This window comes from Bombyx mandarina, chromosome 24 (genome assembly GCF_030267445.1).
Source record: "Bombyx mandarina strain Sakado chromosome 24, ASM3026744v2".
Classification (NCBI taxonomy): Eukaryota; Metazoa; Arthropoda; class Insecta; order Lepidoptera; family Bombycidae; genus Bombyx; species Bombyx mandarina.
The window spans coordinates 2,428,712-2,454,861 of NC_143230.1; the positions used below are offsets into that span (position 1 = coordinate 2,428,712).

The 26,150-nt window shown below is 39.9% G+C and overlaps 2 protein-coding genes across 2 annotated transcripts; both read left to right on the forward strand.

Annotated features, from left to right (window-relative positions):
- Nucleotides 1-2,775: 2,775 nt before the first annotated feature.
- Nucleotides 2,776-9,525, forward strand: LOC114248861 (uncharacterized; the record flags this gene model as incomplete). Its single annotated transcript, XM_089738261.1, has 5 exons — nt 2,776-2,926; nt 4,725-4,871; nt 6,510-6,656; nt 8,334-8,489; nt 9,389-9,525. Coding segments are annotated over 5 exons (696 nt in total), but the record flags the coding sequence as incomplete, so codon positions are not given.
- An 811-nt stretch (nt 9,526-10,336) lies between these two features.
- On the forward strand, nt 10,337-24,951 carry LOC114248877 (lysophosphatidylserine lipase ABHD12). Its single transcript, XM_028182309.2, has 10 exons — nt 10,337-10,347; nt 11,361-11,482; nt 12,705-12,818; nt 15,615-15,728; nt 16,893-16,985; nt 20,500-20,634; nt 21,324-21,472; nt 22,775-22,942; nt 23,986-24,113; nt 24,868-24,951. Exons 1-10 carry the CDS (start codon nt 10,337-10,339, stop codon nt 24,905-24,907), a joined length of 1,074 nt encoding a protein of 357 aa, XP_028038110.2. The 3' UTR covers nt 24,908-24,951.
- The last annotated feature ends 1,199 nt before the right edge of the window (nt 24,952-26,150 follow it).

Below are 26,150 nucleotides of genomic sequence, written 5' to 3' on the forward strand. Positions count from 1 at the left end.
GGCACGTTCAAACCGAAGCGTTCTGCTTAGCAGCAGAAATAAGTAAGACGGTGATACCTACCCGTGTGGGCTCACAGTGTGTGACAATCTCTCTCTCTCTCTCTCTTCAATCGGTCCCTCACTGCTGAGGATCGTGACTCCGTTTGATTCCGTCAACCAGCTATCTCCATCTACCCCGTTCTGTAGCTTGGTAAAGTCCGTCGCTGACAGGTATTTTCAGTTCCTCCGCTATTTGGTCCGACCATCGTTTGGGACCTCTACCCCTAGGCCATTTTACAATACGGTGTACCAAGTAAACTAAGAACAGTATTCATTTCATTCTTTTTTCCTACCTATTCTTGGTTGACCAAGTTGACCGGAGAAGACATGGGTGGAGTGTGTGAATGACGATATGAGAGAGAGAGGAGTGAGTGTTGAGATGACGGCTGATAGAAGAGAATGGAAAAGAAACATTCGCTGTGCCGACCCCATCTAGTGCGATAAGGTGGAGAAAAAGAAGTGTTTAATTATAAACAGAACAAAAACCTTAGTCCGGGAAGACGTCTTTTTTCCTTCCTAAGCTGAGAGCTTTGAGAGGCTATATCAGCGTAACCTTAACTAGTAGGTGAGCTCACGGGGCTCAAATCTGACGACGTTGCTAACACGAACCCTAGCAAGAGCAGTGCTTCGAAGAATCTACCACCGGATCGGAAACGCGACCCACTGAGAGGATCTGTAGAGAAACTCAATGGGCTGTGTCTGTGGGTTAAAAAGACGTCTCCAACGCGCCCTGTAATCAATATCACTTGCATGAGATTCCTGAAACGGACACATTGGTTGTTTTTCAGGTTCACTTCCTCTCTGCTAAAGGTAAGCAAGCAAACTATCGCAATAATGTTATTAAACAAGCTTTCCTGACTCATTTCAGTTATTTCAAATACTCAGCTCAAATCATAGGTTAATCTATATATTAATACGTGAAGCAAAAACTTTGTACCCCTTTTTACGAAAATTGCGCGGACGGAGGAGTATGAAATTTCCCACACTTATACCTAGTCAGGTCATAAGTATTGTCACACAGTAAAAACTTTTCTTTTAGAATGCTGGCCACAAAAAAGTTTATTGAATTCGAATTTCGAATTGTTCATGAAAATAAAAATAGTATACTTTTAGAATTTTACTCATTTTTAAATATGGAGTGGACGCTTAAAGAAGACCGTGTTGCAGTTATTGCGTTGCATCGTTGCGGTTACGCGCCAATTCAAAATTTTAACATACTGAAAAATTTTAATATAACCAAAAGATTCGTTTATCGTACCATCAAACGATACAATGAAGACTCTAGTGTAGATGACAGGTCAAGAAGTAGTCGCCCTCGGTCTGTTAGGACTCCAGCAGTGATAAAAGCTGTGAAGGCGCGAATTCAAAGAAATCCCAAACGTAAGCAGAAACTGTTGGCCCTTCAGACGGGGTTAAGCAGAACCACGGTGAAAAGGGTGTTAAATGAAGACTTAGGGCTTCGGGCATATCGAAGAAAAACAGGACATCGTTTGAATGCTCGTCTAATGGACCTGAGACTGAAGAGATGCCGCGCTTTGTTGAAGCGGTACGCGGGAAAAAAATATCGGGAAATTCTTTTTTCGGATGAAAAAATTTTTACCGTAGAAGAGAGCTACAACAAACAAAATGATAAGGTGTACGCACACAGTAGTGAAGAAGCGAGCAACCGTATTCCGCGTGTCCAACGAGGTCATTTTCCATCCTTGCTCATGGTATGGTTGGGAGTTTCTTATTGGGGCTTAACAGAGGTACATTTTTGTGAGAAAGATGTAAAAACGAATGCAGTTGTGTATCAAAATATAGTCCTGACAAACCTTGTGGAACCTGTTTCTCATACCATGTTCAATAACAGGCACTGGGTATTCCAGCAAGATTCGGCGCCAGCTCATAGAGCGAAGAGCACACAAGACTGGCTGGCGGCACGTGAAATCGACTTCATCCGACACGAAGACTGGCCCTCCTCCAGTCCAGATTTGAATCCGTTAGATTACAAGATATGGCAACACTTGGAGGAAAAGGCGTGCTCAAAGCCTCATCCCAATTTGGAGTCACTCAAGACATCCTTGATTAAGGCAGCCGCCGATATTGACATGGACCTCGTTCGTGCTGCGATAGACGACTGGCCGCGCAGATTGAAGGCCTGTATTCAAAATCACGGAGGTCATTTTGAATAAACTTTAGTGTCATAAGAATCTATGTTTTGTTAAGTTAATTTTGGTATATAAATGGTTACATAATGAATAAACTTGTTTCAATTATTTTACATTAAACATGTGACAGAATTTATGACCTGACTAGGTATAGAATATAGACAAAGAGGGCACAATGCTCATATTTTTTTAAAATAAGGCATAAAAAATACATTAAATCAATAAAGAAAACATTACACACACTGCCAACTATTTGACACACACATATAAGTATATATACTCTTTGTTTATTGACAAACTTTACTTTGTCAAAAACTGTGGTCAAACTGAATATAGGTTAATATTGTTTATCTTTAATATTATTTGTCTATGTGTAGTCTTGGCGAAATATGTGATTATATTAAAAAAAATCTAATAATGTTTGACAATATAACCATAATAATGTTCAAACTTAGAATTTCAATTAATTATAGTCGAATTTCGACCACTTCAGACCACTAGTTAGTATAGATTAACGAAAATCAAAGAAGCTATAGCTAACTTAATTCCTTAACTGCACTAATGGTATTTTATTTACGCATAAACCACAGACGACGGTGGAAATGAACCTGAGAGCAGTACCGACAGCCCCGATCAGTCTTCAGAAGTTGGCCCCTCCTCTTCCTCACCAGGAAGCTCATCGAAATCTAAACATTCTCATTTCTCAAAGAAATTAGGCAAGAAGAAACAATCGCCAGGTATTTCTAATTGATTATTTGTATAACTTCTTCTTCTTCTTTTTAATACGCTTTTATTAGCTTCAGACGTATGTATTTATATATGTTTGTAACGGAATATTTGAACATGATTTAACCCCGGATTAACTCGAAATTTGGTATACTTATTAAGGCCCGATGACAAGTCAATTTTAAAAAATAAATTTGAAAAAAAAAATTGAACAAATTGAAATTCAGCTAAAAAATGAAAAATAAATAATAGTTTAAAAAAACTAACAAAATATGCATTTATAGAAAATCCAACTAAAAAACAGAAAATAAATTTTAATAAATTTGAATTAAAAATAGTGTAAGGAAAAATGATTTTATTGTAAAAAAAAAAGCGTGGCGTGCATGGTATCAGTAGTTCTAAATATTTTATGAACAGATATGCGTAGAAGGGTTATTTTGATAATATCCTGAAAAGCACCTCACCCTTTTCTTATGGTGACAAACCTCTTCATCAAAAAAGAAATCGTTTTTGCTACTTTTTTTAAATTTTATTTTTTATTGCTTAGATGGGTGGACGAGCTCACAGCCCACCTCGTGTTAGGTGGTTACAGGAACTCGTAGACATCTACAACGTAAATGCGCCACCCACGTTGAGATATAAGTTCTAAGGTCTCAAGTATAGTTACTTACCACCAAACTCTTAATTATCCTTCCTTTCTCCATATTTTTGGTAACGAATATGTAATAGATAAAACACTAGATAGATACGAAAAAATAAGCTGGCTTAGGAAGAAGTTCCGAACAAGAAAATTTGAACTTTTAGGAATTCCAAGCACCGGTCATCGTTCTCGTCGAACCTGTCGAATGGGACGAAGGGCTCGTCGTGAAAATTAACCCTCAGACACAGTCCACTGAGTTTCTCGACGGATCTTCTCAGTGGGTCGCGATTCCGATCCGGTGGTAGATGCATTCCCGAAGCAGCTGACCTTGAACTGTTAGGTCTCCTTCGGAGGCGCTCGAGCAGTTATTATCAAATCCCACCCCTCCTGGCTGGGCCTTTTACTCGCCCATCTATCTTGGCGGGTCTTCGGGCCTTCGGGCCACCAGTAATGTTTCCATCATAAAAATAAATACTCACAAAGTTCGACCACAACTTGATGTTGAATACGCTTACTACGAGTATGTCAATGATTCGCAAAAACCGAAGAAAAAGCTACTATGGCTAAATTGCAGCGGCTTGACTCTGCCCCTGGCATTGCCGATGTCCATGAGCGACGGTGAACACTTTCCATCAGGTGGGCTGTATGTGTTTTGGTGCGGGCCGTGTGGACCGGTTGCTGTGATAAAGAGAACTTGTGCTTTTTGCTGCAATACGGTTTATTTGTATGTTTATGCACTTGATATTTTATCTATACTAATATTATAAAGAGGAAAGATTTGTTTGTTTGTTTGTTTCGAATAGGCTCCGAAACTACTGGACCGATTTGAAAAATTCTTTTTCCATTAGAAGCCGACATTGTCCCTGATGAACATAGGCTACTTTTTTTTTTTTTTTTTTTTCGATTTCATGTGCGTTTTAATGTTTCCGAAGAGAAGCGGGGGCGGGTCGCTAGTTAATATGATAAACACGTCCGCTTGCGGTGAAAATTATAAAAAAGGAAAAGAGTGACATCTACAATGTTGCCAGTCATATAATTTTATTTTCCATACTAAAATGTTGGAGTTGCCAACAGTGAGCTCGTCTGCCCACAAAGGCAATAAAAAAGTTTAACCCAACTGATGATATTCTTTCTCTTTTTTCTTCGTTCTTTTAATGCGGAAACCACAGACAACGGTGGAAATGAACCTGAGAGCAGTACCGACAGCACCGATCAGTCTTCAGAAGGTGGCCCCTCCTCTTCCTCACCAGGAAGCTCATCAAAATCTAAACATTCTCTTTTCTCAAAGAAATTAGGCAAGAAGAAACAATCGCCAGGTATTTCTAATTGAAACTTTGTTTATCTTCTTCTTCTTTTTTACACTTTTTCCCACTAGGTGGGGTAGGCACAGCTAATTTTTCTCATCCATTCTCTTCTATCAGTCGTCAGCTCAACACTCACTCCTCTCTCTCTCATATCGTCATTCACACACTCCATCCATGTCTTCTCCCGTCGACCTTCTCCCCCTCTACCTTGCACTACCATTTCCATACATCTCCTAGTCACATGCGTCTCCTCTCTACGCATCACATGTCCACACTACGCTGACCGTCCGCTCTTTGATTTGTTGAAACCTTTACAGATATGTTTATATCAACGACATCTTGGAAGAACTAATATAAAGAAGAGCTTAACGTTGTTTAGCTACAGGCCTCAAGCTGTTTAACTTATTGCTTGTTCGAGCTCATAGCTTAGCACTTAGTGTAAAGTGGTTACCGAAGGTCACAGAGATCGAGAGGCCACAGCTACTCCGCCTTGAGGTTGGAGTCTCAACAGTATTGTATTAAAGCGGTTGTCCCCTTCTTCGAACCGGATGACTCCTTCGCGGCAGTAATATCCGGAACGGTGGCTCCCGACAATACTATCTCACCGTATACCTCTTCATCAAAAAAGAAATCGTTTTCGCTACTTATAACCAAACTGTTAATTGTTTTTCCTTTCTTCATATTTTTGGTAACAAATATGCAAAAATGTACTAGATAAAACTATGTGTAGCTGGTATCACGTAACACAAGAAATTCAAAAGATTCCATGATTCTCGCTACCGTCACTTTCAACATAGGTTTGCATGTATGTATACAAGTTCTGAACAGTAATATTCGAAGCAACATTCCAAGCACCGGTGACCGTTCTCGTCGAACCCGTCGCTTGCGACGACGGGCTCGTCGTGAAAATTAACCCTCAGACACAGTCCACTGAGTTTCTCGACGGATCTTCTCAGTGGGTCGCGATTCCGATCCGGTGGTAGATGCATTCCGGAAGCAGCTGACCTTGAACTGTTAGGTCTCCTTCGGAGGCGCTCGAGCAGCTATTAGCAAATCCCACCCCTCCTGGCTGGGCCTTTTACTCGCCCACCTGTCCTGGTGAAATCGGAAAGCCTTTCGGACCACCAGTAATCCTTCCTTCTTAAAAAAATATTCTCACAGAGTCCGACCACAACTTGATGTTGAATACGCTTACTACGAGTATGTCAATGATTCGCAAAAACCGAAGAAAAAGCTACTATGGCTAAATTACAGCGGTTTGGCTCTGCCCCTGGCATTGCTGATGTCCATGAGCGGCGGTGACCACTTTCCCTCAGGTGGCCGTACGTGTTTTGGTGCGGGCTGTATGGGCCGGTTGCTATGATAAAGAAAACTTATGCTTTTTGCTGCAATACGGTTTATTTGTATGTTTATGCACTTGATATTTTATTAATATGATAAACACGTCCGCTTGCGGTGAAAATTATAAAAAAGGAAGAGAGTGACATCAACAATGTCGCCAGTCATATAATTTTATTTTCCATACTAAAATGTTGGAGTTGCCAACAGCATGCTCGTCTGCCTACAAAGGCAATAAAAAAAAAGTTTAACTCAACTGATGATATTCATTCTTTTTTCCTTTTCTTCGTTCTCTTAATGCGGAAACTACAGATGAGGGTGGAAAAGAAGCAGAGAGCAATACCGACAACCCTGATCAGTCTGCCGGAGGTGGCTCGCCCTTTTCCTGGTCAGGAAACTCATCGAAATCTAAACATTCTCATTTCTCAAAGAAATTAGGCAAGAAGAAACAATCACCAGGTATTTCTAGTTAATTCTTTGCTCACATCAACGATATGTTGGAAGAACTAACATAAAAAACAGCTCAGCGTTGTTCAGCTCTAGGTCTCAAGCTGTTTATCTTTTTTTTTATTTATTGCTTAAATGGGTGGACGAGCTCACAGCCCACTTCGCTGCCCATAGACATCTACAACGTAAATGCGCCACTCACTTTGAGATATAAGTTCTAAGGTCTCAAATATAGTTACAACGACTGCCCCACCCTTCAAACCGAAACGCATTACTACTTCACGACAGAAATTGGCAGAGTGTAGGTACCTGCCCGCGCGGACTCACAAGAGGTCCTACCTCCACTAATTACGCAAATTATAATTTTGCGGGTTTGATTTTTAGTTTAGTTGAGACATCTACCAGCTCCGATATTCGGTTAAAACTAGATGGGCCTTGATCTTACATTGATTTTTTTACATGTTATGTTAGCATTTCGGCTATAACATACGGATGAGAATTCGAATCGATAATACAAGAAGAAAAAATAATCGATATATTATAATTTTATTCGTCAAACTCGATTCCAATAAATAAAATCGATTCGGCCATTTTAAATTCAAAATGACGGGTTTTTACTAAAATAAGTACTGTTACGCGCTGGGGTTCGGGATAAATAAAATTCCACCAAAGTACAACTAAAAAACTGTATTGAACACTTAGAAGACTTAAAACACACAACAAACACTTTAAAACTCTCAATTCGCTTGTTCCGCTTCGCTTCAGGTGATCCGTTCGCTGTTTCGCTTCGAGTAGTTCTTTTTAATTTTTTTTTATTGCCCTTGTAGGCAGACGAGCATACAGCCCACCTGATGGTGAGTGGTTACCGTCGCCCATGGACTTCAGCAATACCAGGGGCAGAGCCAAGCCGCTGCCTACCGCTTAATACTCTCCACAAGCCTCGTTTGAAGAAGGACATGTCATAGCGCTCGGGAAACACCGTGGAGGGGAGCTCATTCCATAGCCGGATGGTACGTGGCAAAAAAGATCTCTGGAAACGCACTGTGGATGACCGCAGTGGCTCCAGGTAGTATGGATGAACTCTACTCCGGTGGCGGGCGGTGCGATGGTAAAAACGAGATGCCGGTATCATCTCGAACAATTCCTCAGAGCACTCCCCATGGAACATACGGTACAGAATACAGAGGGAACCGAAGTCCCTCCGCAGACCCAGAGGCTCCAAATGTTCCGATTACTGACTGGATGCGTGCCATCTCGACAACGCTATTATAGCCGATACCTGATCCCTAGAATTATCGAGAATATTCCACACATCTCTAGTATTGTGTTTCCGCTATCTGACAATAGATGGTGTTGTACTTCTCGAGCGTTCTAATTGCTACTAGATCGACTATTCGGCGATAGATGGCGTTACTCTTACCGGCGTAACAGTAGTAAAGAAAGAACTTAAGAAAAAAAAATCGTGAGTGCATTTGTTTGACGGGGTTCATTTCCGAAACGGCTGGGTCAATTTTGAAGGAACTTCAACTGACCAAGAGCTGGTGTTGCAAAGAGTAAGATGAACTACTATTATCATGAAATAATAATTAGGACTACACACAATAAAAATGGCCTTAATCGGTATTTAACGTTTAGGAAAACAATAAAAATCACAACTAACTCTTTGATTATTTTTCTATTTTGAAACAGAAACCACGGATGAGAGCGGAAACGAAGCAGAAAGTACTACCAGCAACCCTGATGAGTCTTCAGGAGGCAGCTCGTCCTCCTCATCATCGAGCAACTCTTCGAAATCTAAACTAACCGCCTTTAAAGAGAAATTTACCAACAAGAAAGAATCGACTGGTACTTTCTTGTTTATTATTTGTTAGGACCTTTTTTCACCCTAGCGTGTAGGTAAACTCACGGGACTCAAACCGGAGTATTGCTAACACTGGCCCTAGTAAGGGCAGTGCTTCGCAGAATCTACCACCGGATCGGAAACGCGACACACTGAGAAGATCCGGCGAGAAACTCGGTGGGCTATAAAATATTAAATACAATGTAATGTACTTAGAATCTATTTTAAAGTATAAAAATTAAAGGTGTCCAAATGTGAAAAGCACGTTGTAGAGGGTATGTTTAAAAAACTGTCTACGCCTATACTAGCTCGGTATGTATGTCTGTATGTATGTTTGTTTTCGTCACGTCACTATCATCGACTTCAAGACGTCTTTATTGCCTTGAAAATTTGCGCGGCCATCAGGGACCGATAATGATATAATACAATAATTTTATAACTTCGCTTTCATATCCTGATTAGTATCGAGAGGAAAACCCCCTTAATATCATTATTATTATATATTAAAACTAGCTTGCTTCAAACGTACCTATAACTGCTTCACTGTTAAAATACACAATGTGCTTAGTGTGAGCTTTTTAACGTTCTCGATAGCGTAAAAGTTAACTCAAATTTGTATGGAATTAGAACAGCGCCCCTAGCGGCAAACGTAGGAAGCTGTTACAGTGATGTTTAAAAAAACGGGCACTAAGCTTTTATTTTATTGCTTCGATGGGTGGACGAGCTCACAGCCCATCTGGTGTTAAGTGATTACTGGAGCCCATAGACATCTACAACGTAAATGCGCCACCTACTTTGAGATATAAGTTCTAAGGTCTCAGTATAGTTACAAAACAAAAGCACACCAAACTACCTCGCATACCGCTTTACCGTCAGAAGGGCTAACTGTTCGATTTCATTACAGAAAGCTCCGGTGACGCGTCATCGAATAAAGAAAAAGTATTAACACTTTTCAATAAACTCGGAAGTTTACTTAAGAAGATATTTGCTTTGAATTAAATCATCTATTTTTCAAATAATTCAATTTAACAATAAACTATACGACAGCATACCTTGGATTTTTTTACTAACTGCCAGTAACATAGTATCCCTGACACCTAGATTCCCTCCGTCCATCAAGATATCTATTCCGCTACCAGTCCAAAGTATATTCTTGAACTTGATAGATCAAGGCTCTTTGGAACTGTCGAGTGACTTGTTAAAGATTTCAAACTGATGGTAGGACCTCTTGTGAGTCCGCGCGGGTGGGTACCACCACCCTGCCAATTTCTGCCGTGAAGCAGTAATGCGTTTCGGTTTGAAGGGCGGGGCAGCCGTTGTAACTATACTGAGACCTTAGAACTTATATCTAAAGGTGGGTGGCGCATTTACGTTATATATGTCTATGGGCTCCAGTAACCACTTAACACCAGGTGGGCTGTGAGCTCGTCCGCCCATCTAAGCAATAAAAAAAGTAATACACAATTATAGCCAAAACAGAAAATTGACTTCGACGACATTTCCTTATTATTTGAAATGCGTTAATAACTCAATTATGTAATAATACATCTTGCTAAGACCTTTTTATGTCATTTAAAAATAATTGTCAAAAGAACTTGTTAATCTAATGTTAAGCCATCATCGGGGCCCATAGACCACTTCCAAACTTCAACATATCTCTTTTAAACAAGCTTTAAAAAAAATTAAATACATTTTGTTTTGACACACAAAAAGTCAGTTCATATTGACGTAAAAAATTGGCAATGACTGACGCTTTCCTATAAAATTATACAAAAATAATCATATATTTAAAAAAATTATAAAATGAAATTAAAATATAAACAGAATAAAAGACGAATATTTCCTGCGCAACATGGTTTTTGGGTGAGCTCATTTAATTAGAAGATTGCACAAAGTGGGAATGAGTTGCTCGCTCCGGGCATTTCAATATTGTAGTAATTGTTATGTTATAATACTCATATAAAAATGAATATTTAAAAAAAATCTAATATTAATTTTTTTTATCTAATATATAAAAAAAAAAGACATGCCCGCTGAGTTTCTTGCCAGTTCTTCTCAGGACGGAGGCTAGTTCTTGTGAATTGGCGGTAGTTCTTTTGACGTTCAATAAGTATGTACTTTCATTTATGTTGAATAATTTTTTGATTTGATTTGATTTGATACCGTTTCCTTATTTATTAATACGCTTTTATTAGCTTCAGACGTATGTATGTTAGTATGTAACGGAATCTTTGAACATGATTTTGAGCCCCTTCAAAACGTCGGATTAACTCGAAATTTGGTATACTTATTAAGGACCGATGACGATACAATATTAAAAAAAAATTGAAATTCAACTAAGAAATGAAAAACATATAATAGTTTAAAAAAAAAACTAACAAAATACGCTTTAATAGAAAATCCAACTAAAAAATAGAAAATAAATTTTAATTAAAAATAGTGTAAGAAAAAATGATTTTATTGTAAAAAAAAAAGCGTGGGGTGCATGGTATCAGTAGTTCTAAATATTTTACAGATATGAGTAGAAGGGTTATTTTGATAATATCCTGAAAAAGCACCCCACGCCTTTTTTTAGTTTTTGTTAGTTTTTTTAAACTATTATTAATTTTTACGACTAACGGCTATGTACCATTTTCTTATAAATATTTATAACTACTGATACCATGCACCCTACGCTTTTTTTACAACAAAATAATTTTTTTCTTACACCATTTTTAATTCAAATTTATTTTCTATTTTTTTAGTTGGACTTTCTATAAAAGCGTATTTTGCTAGTTTTTTTTTAAAACTAAATATTATTTATTTTTACGACTAACGGCTCTGTACCATTTTCTGTTCCGTGAGCAATTCCCGAAGGCGTGCTCTTCGTATTTCAGGCTCCTCTTAGCGACGGGCGCTACGCTGACGGCCAGCGTCCTGGTATTCCAAGTTGCCGTGCTGCCCCTAATGTTCCGATACAATAAAACGGTCCAGAGGAAAGTGGTATTCTCTAACTGCAGTTAGTACTTTGGACGTCATCAAAGTAGAGTTACAAAGCGAAGCCATTCTCATATCTATCGCGATGTAGAAACGAAAATGGTTTTATTTTGGAACGTAGCAAAAAAACGTCCGTAACGTAAGATTTTTATTAGTAATGCATACAGTGTACGACTTAGCTTTGTAATAACGTACAAAAAATAACATATTTTTTTACCATTCATTGACCACGATCTCAGAGCGTTCGTTTGCGCAATACACTAACTCTTATGCAAACAACCGTGAATGAAGTGTACCACAATAAGTTCGCACGTTACCGAATAACCGTGGGTTGTCGCGAAACCTCCAGTTTTATTTTCTTTATACCTCGAATAGAACTTAAAATTAATATTTTTATGATAAGGAGCTTCGTTCCTATCCGGTGTCCTACGACACTACACATCTTCTTTTATTTTTATTGCTTGGATGGGTGGACGAGCTCACGGCCCGCCTGTTGTTAAGTGGTTACCGGAGCCCATAGACATCTACAACGTAAATGGCGCCGCCTACCTCCAAACATAAGTTCCGTGTCTCAGTTTTAACAGTACAACGGCTGCCCTACCCTTCAGACCGAAATGCATTACTGATTCTGGTAGTGGTACTGTGTTTCTCTGTAAACTTCCGGTCTGAAAGCTATATATTTTTTTATTGCTTAGATGGGTGGACGGGCTCACAGCCCACCTGGTGTTAAGTGGTTACTGGAGCCCATAGACATCTACAACCTTGAGATATAAGTTCTAAGGTCTCGGTATAGTTACAACGGCTGCCCCACCCTTCAAACCGAAACGCATTATTGCTTCACGGCAGAAATAGGCGGGGTGGTGGTACCTACCCGTGCGGACTTACAAAAGATCCTACCACCAGTCATTATGCAAATTATAATTTTCCGGGTTTGATTTTTTATTACACGATGTTATTCCTTCACCGTAGAAGTCAATCGTGAACATTTGTTGAGTACGTATTTCATTAGAAAAATTGGTACCCGCCTGCGGGATTCGAACACCGGTGCTCATCGCTTGATACGAATGCACCGGACGTCTTATCCTTTAGGCCACGACGACTTATTCACGTTCTTGTTTACTTTTACTAGTTTTAGTACTTTATTTTTACTAGATTTTCTTGTATATACCGTCAGCGCGTTCTCACCGGATTCGCGGGAGTCTATCATTGCAGCTAATACGAATTACGCCTGATTCTGGTTCCAGTAAACTTTCCGAGAAACTTGAACTACGATAGCCCATCTAGTTGCAGCGTTACAGGCGGGAGAAACCTCAACATTGAGTTCCGTTCGAACGTGGACAATTGTCTCATCAGATTAGGTAATTTTACGAAGGTTAAATTTTCGATAAAATAAAAATGTTTGGGTACACAGCTGCAGCGGATTTAAAAACAAATTTATATTCATTTATAACTGGAGTCTCGCTCTTACTGACTACGCAATGAATTTCAACGCAACACTAATAAAAGTACAGGATACTGATTGTAGATATTTAAGAGAGAAAAAAAAAAGAAAAATATATATAATAGTAGATTTCGTAATCACTGCATAGTATATAACAAAGTCGCTTTCTCTGTCCCTATATCCCTATGTATGCTTAAATCTTTAAAACTACGCAACGGATTTTGATGCGGTTTTTTTTAATAGATAGTGATTGAAGAGGAAGGTTTACATGTATAATAACATCCATTCAATAGTGGAGAAATCAATAATAAATTACAGTTTCCGAAGCGAAGTGAGGGCGGGTCGCTAGTTGCATTATAAGGTTTTTTTTTTTTTTTTCAGGCGGAAATCGCCGGACTTCCGCCCTCCACTGGGGATGGAGGGCGGGGCATGTCAGAGTCGAACTGACTAAAACCTCCTGTCGCTCAACAACCAACGTCCAAACCTCGCATGAGACAGAACTCATGAAGAGGCAGAGGGGGGAAAGTGAAGCGTTTAGTGCGGAGCACATCTCTCCCATCACCCTCCCCCTCGGGACGCCGGACCGGCGGTCGTCGGCGCCACGACCACCAGCCCTCTCGGTCGGCAGGCTATCCGAAGCCCGCCTAGATGGCGCCGGTTAGAGTGAGCTATCCTACGGAATAGCCACGACTCACGCTGGACCAGAACCAGCGTGAGTCGAGGATAGCCGGCCTTCCATCACCCGGATGCTTTTGCGTAAAACGCGTGCAGAGCAGCTTGCACGTCGTCTTCTTAGGCCCCCCTCGCCGGTCCCCAGACCGACATGTGAGGGGGACCCGAAACACTTAGAGGGCCAGGGCTTGGCCCCTTCTCGACGGCGGCGGGATTGTGCGTCTCTCACGCGCCCCGCCGCCTCCTTCTGCGAGATGGTGCACTCGCAGAAGTCGAGCATCGCCTTCCACGACTCGTCGTCGCCGAGCATCGATGCCACAACACTCGGCAACGACAAGTCGTTTCCTGTTTTTGCGACGAGGACACGGCGCCACCCCTCCCATGCGGGGCAGGCAACGAGCGTGGGCTCCGCCGTGTCCGAGTCGCAACCACAATGGTGGCACTCTGCCGTCGACTCGGCTCCGATCCGGTGCAGGAACTCACCGAAGCAACCATGCCCAGTGAGCACCTGCGTGAGCCGGAAAGTGAGGCGTCCTCTGTCTCGATGCATTATAAGGTAATAGATTCCAAATCGATTAGATTCGAAATACGCGGATGATTGGAGAATTTCCACAATCTAACTTTTCTTATGGTTTTAGAACCCCCCTTCCTGACGTAAACTATTCTTAGTTATTTAGATTGTGTGAGGATTGAGATGCGGAGATAGTTGATTAACAGAATGTAGTGTAACATTAAAATTCCATTCGAGATATTTCTCAAGCTATGCGATATGTCCTTGTTGAAGCAATGTTTGTAATTATCGCCTAGTGAATAGCAGCGTCTTATATTATTTAATCATTTAACTGTTTATAATTTTATTCAATCAATTGTTTAGTTAATTAATTTATTTGTACCAAAAAGAGCACTGTAGTAACTTTATCTAGCTTTGAATTGGATAAGAGTGATAGGCGAATTATTAGGTAGAAATAGAAAAAACTTATAGGTTTTATTGCCATTTGAAGTTAAAAACTTTGACGTTGGTATTGTTTGTGACCATGAGTAAAACGACTCACTGACGGTAGGCAATAACCATGACAATCTTCGAAGATAAATAAAAGTATATGTTGCAAATGATGTGACAAAAAAACCAGCAGCGTAACGACAAGTTCTTTTATTTGTGCGAGAAAGCAGAAAGCAGGTAGAAATGGCTGGCATGGCTTCTTTTATTAACACTATCCCCCCTTCGTTGGCTTTGACTAGCGGCAGTGGCGGAAGAAGAAGAAGAAGGGTTGTCGTACCCCCTTACGGGGGCACGGAACGGGCCTCGGGGCAAACCCCACTGCCCGGGCTGAAACTCCCTGCCACATAGGGCAGGGGTGAAGTTATGCAAGACGAGATGGGAGGGGACTGTTCGCAGCGTGCTCGGCACACTCACATCGACAAAATATAAATACATAAATATAATAACGATGGGCTTGTTTCTCCTGGGTGGAGTGATGCCCGCGGAGGAGTCCCCCCGGCGCCGGCTGCTGTCCTCTGCTTCCTTAATGCAATTTTTTTTTCCCTTATAACTATCTACAACTAACTACAACTAGACTAAAACTAACTACACTATATGTACAAAAGCATGGACAACAGTCAGCACCGTGGGGCTCGCCACCGGCCCCATGCCGCGGCCCCACCTCTACAAGTCAGAGGGGGAGCCGCGGCACTAGTTTGGCGCTCACCCGCTAAGGGCTCCCCAGAAGGGGAACCACTCCCCTTAAGGGGAAGTGGTCCACCCAGCGGGCGGTAGAAATGGGTCCCCATAGGGGGCACCCCAACAGTGTGGGGGGAAATGAAGAGTGTGGACAGCTCAGTCCCATGGGGGCACTCATTATGAGCACTCCCACTCCCATATCACTCCGGTGTGGCGGAAGGGGGTGTGTTAACATGGCTTGGCGGCTTGGCTGGCGGCAGGGCATGACAGCTGACGTCACGTCCGTATATAGTTTCAAACGAAAGCCCAAACTATTATGACGTTTTTTTCTTATTATTGAATTCTTTTCTTTTTCTCTCAAAGGAATCTGGCATATACTGCCGAACTCTGAAATTAAGGACGTCGCTGATCTCAAAACCAATAATACCTTTCATGACCTTAAGAATAGCAGGAATCCTGTCATACTCTATTGTCATGGTTAGTCAATTATTGCTTTTAGTGTGACCAAATAATAATGGGTTAGATTCATTTACCCTTGAATTTGCCATTGACAATTGAAGTCTTACAATACTTCTACCACAAATACAGACTTTTATTACTTATATAGGTGGACGCGCTCGCAGCCCACCTGGTGTTAAGTGGTTACCGGAGCCCATAGACATCTATGACGTAAATGCGCCACCCACCTTGAGATATAAGTTCTAAGGTCTAAAGTATAGTTACAACGGCTGGCCCACCCTTCAAAGCGAAACGCATTACTGCTTCACGGCAGAAATAGGCAGGGTGTTTTGATACAGTTACTATTTCAAGGCTCAATGCTAGCTTACAGCTTGAACAGTGGTGGATTTGGAAGTGCCCAGGGCGGTAAGCTTTTTAGGGCGGCAAAATTTTGAAAGTAAAAATTTTTTTTTAGTCTTGTCAGGATTGCTCAACATAATTAATTCTATCAATTAATAATTTTCTGTTTAATTGATAATTCAACAAATTCAATTCATTTATTATTTGTGAATTATAACTTTGGCACTTTCGGTAAAAAATTATAATCGAAACGATTTAATCAATTTATTTCATTGGACCTTTAAAATAATAATCGATTTTTCCATTTTCTGGAATTAAAGAAATTTAATTAGTTTTTTTTTATGTAATATAATTATTAGTCAGCCTTAGTGCAAAGTTTATAAATTGTTAGAAAAAAAAAAACAAATATTTATTTATGTTGTTGGAATACATAACATATGATACATTTTCTGCAATAAATTAGTTATTTTATTTTTGAAAAATCCGTTGAACAAGCAATTCTTGTATATTAATATATGTATATAATCTGAATCTCGACAACGGCTTCAACGATTTTCATAAAATTTACTTTTTACTACGATACGATTTACGATTACGATTTATTTTCAGAAAATGTTGTTTTATTCGTGTTTTCAATAATCAACTCTTCCCGACATCTATTGGCGAATAATAATACTATTTTTCTTAATTGAGGGCAACTAACCGCTTTAGTCATTTTTCTTATTTCATTAGGTCATTAGCTCGGCTAGTAAAATATTTAGACTATAATAATAAGTTTAGGTAAAATTCCAGTATTGGGTTGAATTTTTTATGGGGTCGGTTTGAAACTTGTATTTTTCGAAGGTAACTCAAACCACCGCGCTTCCCCACACCGCTTGAAGATATACAGCGTGTTCCAGGAGCTAAATTTTCACGTTGTCACTTTTGATTACAGAGGTAGGATTTTTGTTTTTTTTTAGTTAATACGCTTTTATTAGCTTGAGACGTATGTATGTTAGTATGTAACCGAATCTTTGAACATGATTTCGATCCCCTTCAAAACGTCGGATGAACTCGAAATTTGGTATACTTATTATGGACCGATGACAATTCAATATTAAAAAAATGGAAAAAAAATTGAAATTCAACCAAAAAATAAATAATAGTTTAAAAAAAACTAACAAAATACGCTTTTATAGAAAATACAATAAAAATTTTTAAAATAAACTTTAATAAATTCGACTTAATAAGTGTAAGAAAAATTATTTTATTGTAAAAAATGCGGGGGGTGCTTTTCAGGATATTATCAAAATAACCCTTCTACTGAAATCTGTAAAAAAAAAAAAATTGCTTGTTCAACTGACTGATACCATGCACCCCACGATTTTCTATAAAAGCGTATTTTGTTAGTTTTTTTAAACTATTATTTTTTTATTTGAAAGATCACGTGGTTTTCTTATTGTTCGCATTACGTCGCGTCGTCTCTATAATTAAATTGCATTGCGTAAAAAACCATCGATGTTATATCGCGTTGTTGTCCACTATGACTGTTAATATAATTATTGTTGCTCTTGTTGTCATTTGGGGGGAGGTAGCCGTAGGAGGTAGGTAGGTTGTCGCCAGATTATCATAGGGGACGCAAGATTGATTAAAAAAAATGTTGGCTTTATTTTTTGGTTACTTTTTCTTTATTCCCCGATTGAGTGAAGTGAACTCAACTATTCGTTGGTAGCCTAAGAGGTTATATCAGCTACGTCCGGACGGGTAGGTGAGCTCACGGGCTCAACCTGAAAGAGTTTATTAACGCTAACCCTTAAACGTATTCCCTCCCGCATTGAGTCCACAATGACTGAGCAAGATAATATCGACATTATTTACTATGTTAGCAACTCTAACAGTTGGCGTTATGAGTTAACAGTAATGATATAATAACAGGCTACTCACTACTCACAATAAAATTTTAATTTGAGGGCTTATTTCATTAGTTTTGGGGGTGTTTCATCATTTTCTATTTTTAAGTAGTTGAGATATTCTTGCGCCGTTGTGATTCGAAACTCGATGTACATTGTACACTAATTGGTCTGTAAGATCTGCCCGTAAAATTGAAAATTAATGAGTTTGTCTGTAGCGTTTAGGACAACAAATACTCAAGAACAAAATCAAAGAAATATTCCTTACGCTATATAAGTATATATGTAAATATGTCTATTATTGTTATTTATATTGCTTACTAGCTGATATTTTTATTTAATTCCCAGCATTTTCATATTTATCTACCTTTTAAACCTTCTCTGGACTTCCACAAATAATTCAAGATCAAAATTAGCCAAATCGATTCAGCCGTTCTCGAGTTTTAGCGAGACTAACGAACAGCAATTAATTTTTATATATAGAGATTATTAAATTTTCATGAAGTAGTTCTTTACTCTATAGATGCGCATATCGTTTAGAACTTGTATTTGGATATTAAAATTAACAAATAATTGTTTTGTGCCAAAATAAACGGCATTGCAATATGCCATGCCAATAGTATGACTTGAAGGATTAATTTCCAACAGCTCTTGATTTTTTCTTACTCAATCTTTGGCAGCCTAAGAGGCTATTCCAATAAGGCGCGGAATTACTAACCCTACTAGCCCTAGCAAGAGCAGTACTTCGCTAAATCTACCACCGGATCGGAATCGCGATCCACTGAGAAAATCCGGCGAGAAACTCAGTGGGCTAAGGTTCTCTGATTGTTCGTTGAACTAATATTTTCAGTGTGTCTCTTTATCTTCGGCAATTTTTAGTGCATCAGGTATATTCCAACCGGTAACTGATGCCATAATCTTTGACCATTCAGTAGGTCTAATGGTTAGTTAATTTAGTTCAGGGGTTCCTAAACTTATTTTGTCTACTGCCCACTTTGAGAATAAATTACTTTTAGCGCCCCTACATAGGCGGCACTGAAAATTTCGGGAATTAACGAAGTGACACAACATTACTGTTTAAAAATGTATTTATTGCTTTTCGAAGTACTCTCCGCGAAATTTGGCACATTTTTCCATACGATGGAACCGATCATTGAAGCAACCATTCCATTCGGAAGTTGGGGTCTCCAAAATGGCCGTTTTGTAGGCGTCCACAGCTTCTTCAGGTGATGAAAATCTCTGTCCACGCAATTTATTCTTTATTTTAGGGAAAGTATAGAAATCATTAGGGCTTAGGTCGGGGCTGTACGGCGGATGGTCTAATAATTCTATGTTTTCTTGCTCTAAAAACTCTTTTGTTCTGTGCGCGGTGTGAGAACTCGCATTGTCGTGATGGAGGATAATGCGGCGGTTGCAGTTCTCTTTACGGAGTTCAGAAACGACCTGTGGCAAACAAATGCTAGCATACCATTCTACATTAACCGTTCTTTGTCCTTCAAGAGGAATAGTCGTAACATGACCGGTTTTGGAGACAAACGTGGCCACCATTTTTTTTGCAACACTCCGTGAACGAACAATTTTTGTTGGCTTTAACTCATTTTCGAACACCCAAACTCGTGACTGGTTTTTTGTTTCGGGTTCGTACGCGTATATCGAGGATTCGTCACCTGATACAATGTTGTATACAGCATTTGAGGATCCTCCGTGGAATCTTTCGAGAGTTTTGACGCACCAAGTAACGCGAGCCGCTTTTTGCTCTTCACAGAGCGAATGCGGTATCCATCGGGAAAACAACTTTTTTACACCTAATTGTTCATGCAAGATTATTTGTATTTGACTCATGCCAATGTCTAAAGTTGCCTGAATTTCGCGGTATTGCACATGTCGATCTTCCTCAATCAGCTTACGCACAGCATCACCGTTTTCTTGGGTGACTGCAGCTTTTGGACGACCTTGACGGGGATCATCACTGAGCTTGACACGTCCACGTTGAAACTCAGCAAACCAGCGATAAATAGTGGTTTTGGATGGGGCTTTATCACCAAATGCAGAAATCATCCGGTCAACACACTGTTTTTGTGTTAAACCACTTCGAAAGTCATAATAAATCATCGCTCTTGAATTTTCTCGAGTCAATTCCATTTTTTCAACGACTAAACAAGTTTGACAAAACCTCGTGACAAGACCGAGAATCTTATTTTAAATAAATAAATGGTATTCGATTTTTAAAACCAAGGAGTTTTCAATTAAAAAGATTTTAATATGACAGGAACAGTGAAAATATTCCATTCCCGATACTTTTAGTGCAGCCCTCGTATTTTGTCACATACTTAAAAAACCACTATAGCGTGAGCTTAGTCGGTGTCTAAGAGTGATGATGAATTTACAAATCGCCTCCCAAGCCTCTACACAACGTCCCCTTTTTTTTTCAGGGTTTCTTACCGCCCTCCTTGAGGCCTGCAGCGCCCACAAGGGGGCGTTATTGCCCCCTTTGAGAAAGGCTGATTTAGTTGATCATTAAGACTACGTTCAGGACTTAGATAATAGCGATTTTTTTTAAGGTTACGGAGATTCAACAAAGGTGAAGCCAACAGAGCGGGGTGTGGTCGAGGACTTGTTCCACGTGTACTCGTGGCTCCTGAAGACACTGGATCTCGAGGAGGAATCCACGGTTTTCGTTTGGGGACATTCGCTGGGTAATCTTTGTGTTTTACGTCATTATTGAGCATTAAGTAAGCTGCAGTAAATGCGCAACGAACTTGTAATACTCTGTGGCTGATGAGGGACATCAAAGTCTATCGGAACTATTGTTAATTAATCGTGTTTATAATTATACTTATATGGCCAGGCAAAGTTAGGCAGCGGTAGGCAGCGGCTTGGCTCTGCCCCTGGCATTGCTAAAGTCCATGGGCGACGGTAACCACTCACCATCAGGTGGACCGTATGCCCGTCTGCCTACTAAGGCAATAAAAAAAAAAGAGAGTTTATTACGAAATAACTTGTTTGAGCTTGTTTTATCATTATAATTGAGATGGCGTAATCACTGATATATCTCTCTGGCAGTCCACCGACAAACGTAGCTAATGCATGAGTGCAATGCCGCGTGCCGTCCGACATATTACTCGTAAGTGTATTAAATAAATCTATGCCTTCCGATCCCTAAAAGCTTCGCACGTAATGCGCATAGATAGCATGCAATACGCCAGGGTTTGTGTCAGAGTGACAAGAACGTCAGCTGTCAACTGTCAAGTGTCAACGCTCCAGCTAAACTGTAGATAAAAATAATTGTTTTTCTAAGTTTTATTATTATTAAAGGTGTCACTTAACGCGGACGTGCTTATTGCCAAATAATTACTGTTTTTTTTTGTGTTTTTTTTGTCTTTAGGAACTGCCGTCGCAGCGAATTTCGTGTCAAACTTGGAAGAGCTGTGTCAAGAGAGAGGCTCAGAGAAACTGAGGCTTCCTGATGCGCTGGTCTTGGAGGCTCCCTTCAATAATTTGAAGGACGAAATCGCCAAACATCCTCTATCGAAAGTAGTAGAAATAATAGTTTTTTATTATTATTACATATTAGATACTAGCTGACACGGCAGACTTTGTAGTGCCTCAATCGATGCATAAAAGACTCAAACTTTTGTACAAAATAAACATAAAACAAACAAAAGGAATCCGTCCGACGCCGCGACAGGGGACACATCAAAGGAAAAACAAAATTGTTTTTTGGAGTTTACTCCTTTAGAATCGATTTACATATATAGGCCCGGGGTATGAAAATTATGGGGACCAAAATCGTACTAGCATGTCACACGAAATGCGTTATGCGCATTTCGTGTGACATGCTAGTACATGCGCCGGCAGTCCGCCACAAAGCCTCGTACTGATCGCGCGTTTCTCTCATTATTGTATTTTCATATATTTGTTAGTCGTTTGTTTTGTGTCTCGTTAATTTGTTAATAATCTGTAGTGTATCGTGTTGTCGTAATATAGAACTATTTCTCGTATTGTTTCGTTTAATTTTTTATATCCAGTAAACTCCAGTCGTGCGTCGGAGCGGACACACACACTTTTTTTATTTCATTCCAAGCATTTTCATATTTTTATCTACCTTTTAAACCTTCTCTGGACTTCCACGAATAATTCAAAACCAAAATTAGCCAAATCGGTCCAGCCGTTCTCGAGTTTTAGCGAGACTAACGAACAGCAATTCATTTTTATATATATAGATATAGAAGAAGATAGAATGTCATTTTATGAAGCCATTGTACGGTCCATTGACTTAACAACGTGAATATGCTCTTAGGAAGAGATGATACCGTCAGAGACCATCCACCAGAGCAGAGCTTAGAACCATCTCAGAAACATCAATTACAATGCGTTTTTTTTTTATTGCACCTGATGGTGAATGGTTACCGTCGCCCATGGACTTCAGCAATGCCAGGGGCAGAGCCAAGCCGCTGCCTACCGTAAAATTTCTAGATATATTTTCTGCCACGTACCGTCTATTTTTTTTATTACTTAGATCAGTGGACGAGCGCACAGCCCACCTGGTGTTAAATGATAACCGGAGCCCACAAGCATCTACAAGGTAAATGCGCCACCCACCTTAAGAAATAAGTTCTAAGGTCTCAAGTATAGTTACAACGGCTGCCCCGCCCTTCAAACCGAAAGGCATTACTGCTTCACGGCAGAAATAGGCAGGGCGATGGTACTTACCCGCGCGGACTCACAAGAGGTCCTACCGCGAGTTAAGTGCGGTTACAATAACCATTAATACCATTACAATTAAACCCTATTTCCCTTGATATGTTACGAAAAGGAACCTTTTCTCTCGCTCAGCTGGTTTCCTGGCTGCCCTACTTCAAGAATACGTTCGTAAAACCGTTCACCGATTCTCCCGACTATTCGTTCACGACTGATGAGTATCTCGCCGTGGTTCCGGACCTTCCGATTCTGATGCTACATTCGAAAGGGGACAGAGTCGTTCCCTATGAGTTGGCGGTTAAGGTGTATACATTTTTTGAAGTGAAGCTTCTTTAGAATCGTTGTGATTTCAAACTCGATGAAACGAAATGAAACGAAACGAAAAAATAAGTCTGCCGCGATTGGCTTGCCGAAGCGGATCCGAGCGGCGCCGACAAATCACGAAGCGCTCCACACGGTCTCGCCTCTCTACACACTTCTATCGCGTGTGACTTGCACACACACACACACACATTTATTTTTTTATTTTATTGCATAGATGGGTGGACGAACTCACGGCCCGCCTGGTTTCAAGGGGCTACCGGAGCCCACAAACATCTAGAACGTAAATGCCACCTACCTTGAGATATAAATTCTAAAGGTCTCAGTATAGTTACAACGGCTGCCCCGCCCTTCAAATTGAAACGCATTACTGCTTCACGACAGAAATAGGCAGGGTGGTAGACTCACAAGAGGTCCTACCACCAGTAATTATGTAAATTATAATTTTGCGGGTTTGATCTTTACTACACGATGTTACTCCTTCGCCGTGGAAGTCAATCGTGAACATGTTGAGTACGTATTTCATTAGAAAAATTGGTACCCGCCTGCGGGATTCGAGCACCGGTGCATCGCAAAATACGAATGCACCGGACGTCTTATCCTTTAGGCCACGACGACTTCAACATACATGCATTCCATGGTTTTTTTTTTCTTGCGTACACTAGACTATTAAAAATGTCGTTCAAGGCTTTTCGGCAGTCCGGGGTGATATGACCTATTAACACCAGGAAGCTCTTCAAATGAGTTCTTTTAAAATCGTTGATTAATAAAAAGTAGTATCAAGACGTAGAGAACAAATGATTTGGTAATTAACGCTAAAAGAAAATATAAAAGTTTTTGTTTCACAGTGTCATCTATCGACAACCATATGAACTATTATCAGTTCAAAACAATGTTTTTTAAACTTAGTTTTCAATAATCATTCTAGATGTCGCTTTAAGAATTTGAATTTATAATTTGCTTTTGAAATTTTAATATTGATTTTTAATGTTCATGAATCTTATCGTACTCATAAATGATAACAGTTACAGAACAAATTGGTACAGTCCAGAAAATCTTCGAGCGCTCCGTATACTTTTCAAACTTTTGAAAGAGAACACAGCATTGGTCACAATAATCTGTGTGAAGCAAAACATTTTAAATCAGCAATCACGTATGTATTTTTCTTTGTAATATTTACACTGAATTATCTTAAATACATATAAGTAGCATGTAACAGTTTTGTTCGTTCATTATCCGACGTAAATTTAATCACAACTTATTAGTTCTATTTATTATGATGTGTTTTTTAAAACGTTTCATAGATGGCACTGTTATAAAAAAATGCATTGAAAGTATAATAACTAGTTAGTTTAATATACTGCTATGTGACCTCTTGTGAGCCCGCACGGGTAGGTACCACCATCTTGCCTATTTCTGCCGTGAAGCAGTAATGTGTTTCGGTTTGAAGGGTGGGGCAGCCGTTGTAACTATACTGAAACCTTAGAACTTATATCTCAAGGTGGGTGGCGCATTTACGTTGTAGATGTCTATGGGCTCCAGTAACGACTTAACACCAGGTGGGCTGTGAGCTCGTTCACCCATCTAAGAAATAAATAAAAAAAAGAAACACCGTCTGTACTTCGACGATGGGTGGTGCCATGCTAAAAAAATGGCAGATTTTAAAGCCTTAAAGGACTACAATCTAGGTCATTAAATAAAAGAAAAAAAATACTCGTATGTTTAATTATTTTCCAAGTTTATATTTTCCCTCTCGGGGATGAATTCCTATTCTCAATAAGACCGTCTAAATTAATTCGGAAGCCTCAAAGTCAAATAATACCTGTCTCATTTGCTAAGCTAAGAACCACGGAAGCTATAAATTCTTATCGAGATAGTTTTGGATTAATCTAAAATTTATTTAACAGGGACTTCCTACGGCTCATAGAAGAAAGAAAAAAAAACTAAACAAGACTAACAGTGTTGCCAACAAATACAAACAAATAATAAAGGGATTACCGATTAAAAAAATAATATTGTAATCGAAATGTAACTTTTCACGCATTTTAATTTAAACTGATACAAATTGCGGGTAATATTTTAAAAGACGGTCCGTATAGAGAGCTGCTTGCGCGCCATAAATCGTTTAGTGTTTTTTTTTTTAAATGTCTGGGCGCACGGTAGCTCCTCGGCGCGGTAAAAAAAATATGATTTATCTATGGCACGACCTTAGCACAGGAGTTTGAAACATTTTTGATGATAATCTTTTAGCGTTTTGTTTCCAGTTTTATATACATACTAGCTGACCCGGCAGACCTTGTAGTGCCTCAATCGTTAAATAAAAGACCTAAACTTTTGTATAAAATAAAATTAAAACTTGATTCTGTAGACCGAATGGTAAACAGTCGACGTCGCCCTAAACAAGTCATTACGGGTCCTCCCGATCCATTAACGGTGCTTTTAGGTACCACAAGCACCGGTCACCGTTCTCGTCGAACCCATCGCTTGCGACGAAGGACTCGGCGAGTAAATGACCCCACAGATACAGCCCACTGAGTGCCATATCTCACCGGATCTTCTCATTGGGTCGCGTTTCGGATCCGGTGGTAGATTCTGCGAAGCGCCGCTCTCGCTAGGGCTAGTGTTAGCAAATTCTTTCAGGTTGAGCTTGTGAGCTCATCTACCGGTCTGGGCATAGCTGTAATAGGCCCTTAAGCTAACTACGAATAGATAAAAGAAAAAGAGGTCAATGTAACGTGACGAGCTTACGCTAATTCCAGTAACGCGAATCACGAAAGCTATATTACTGGTGGTAGGACCTCTTGTGAGTTCGCACGGGTAGGTACCACCGCCCTGCCTAGTTCTGCCGTGAAGCAGTAATGCGTTTCGGTTTGAAGGGCGGGGCAGCCGTCTCAAAGTGGGTGGCGCATTTACGTTGTAGATGTCTATGGGCTCCATTAACCACTTAACACCAGGTGGGCTGTGAGCTCGTCCACCCATCTAAGCAACAAAAAAAACCAGTAACGCGTCTTACGAAAGCTGCGGGTGCATCACCTCTGCTAATTAAAACGAGTGTGAATCAAATCTTTACACGGCCTTACGTTCGATTTCGTACAATGGAGCGGAAGCGCTTTGTTGGGCTTCCGACGTTCCCTGACCTCTGGCGGGTGCTTTTGTTACTCGAAAGCTATGCAGGAATTGGTTTCGATCG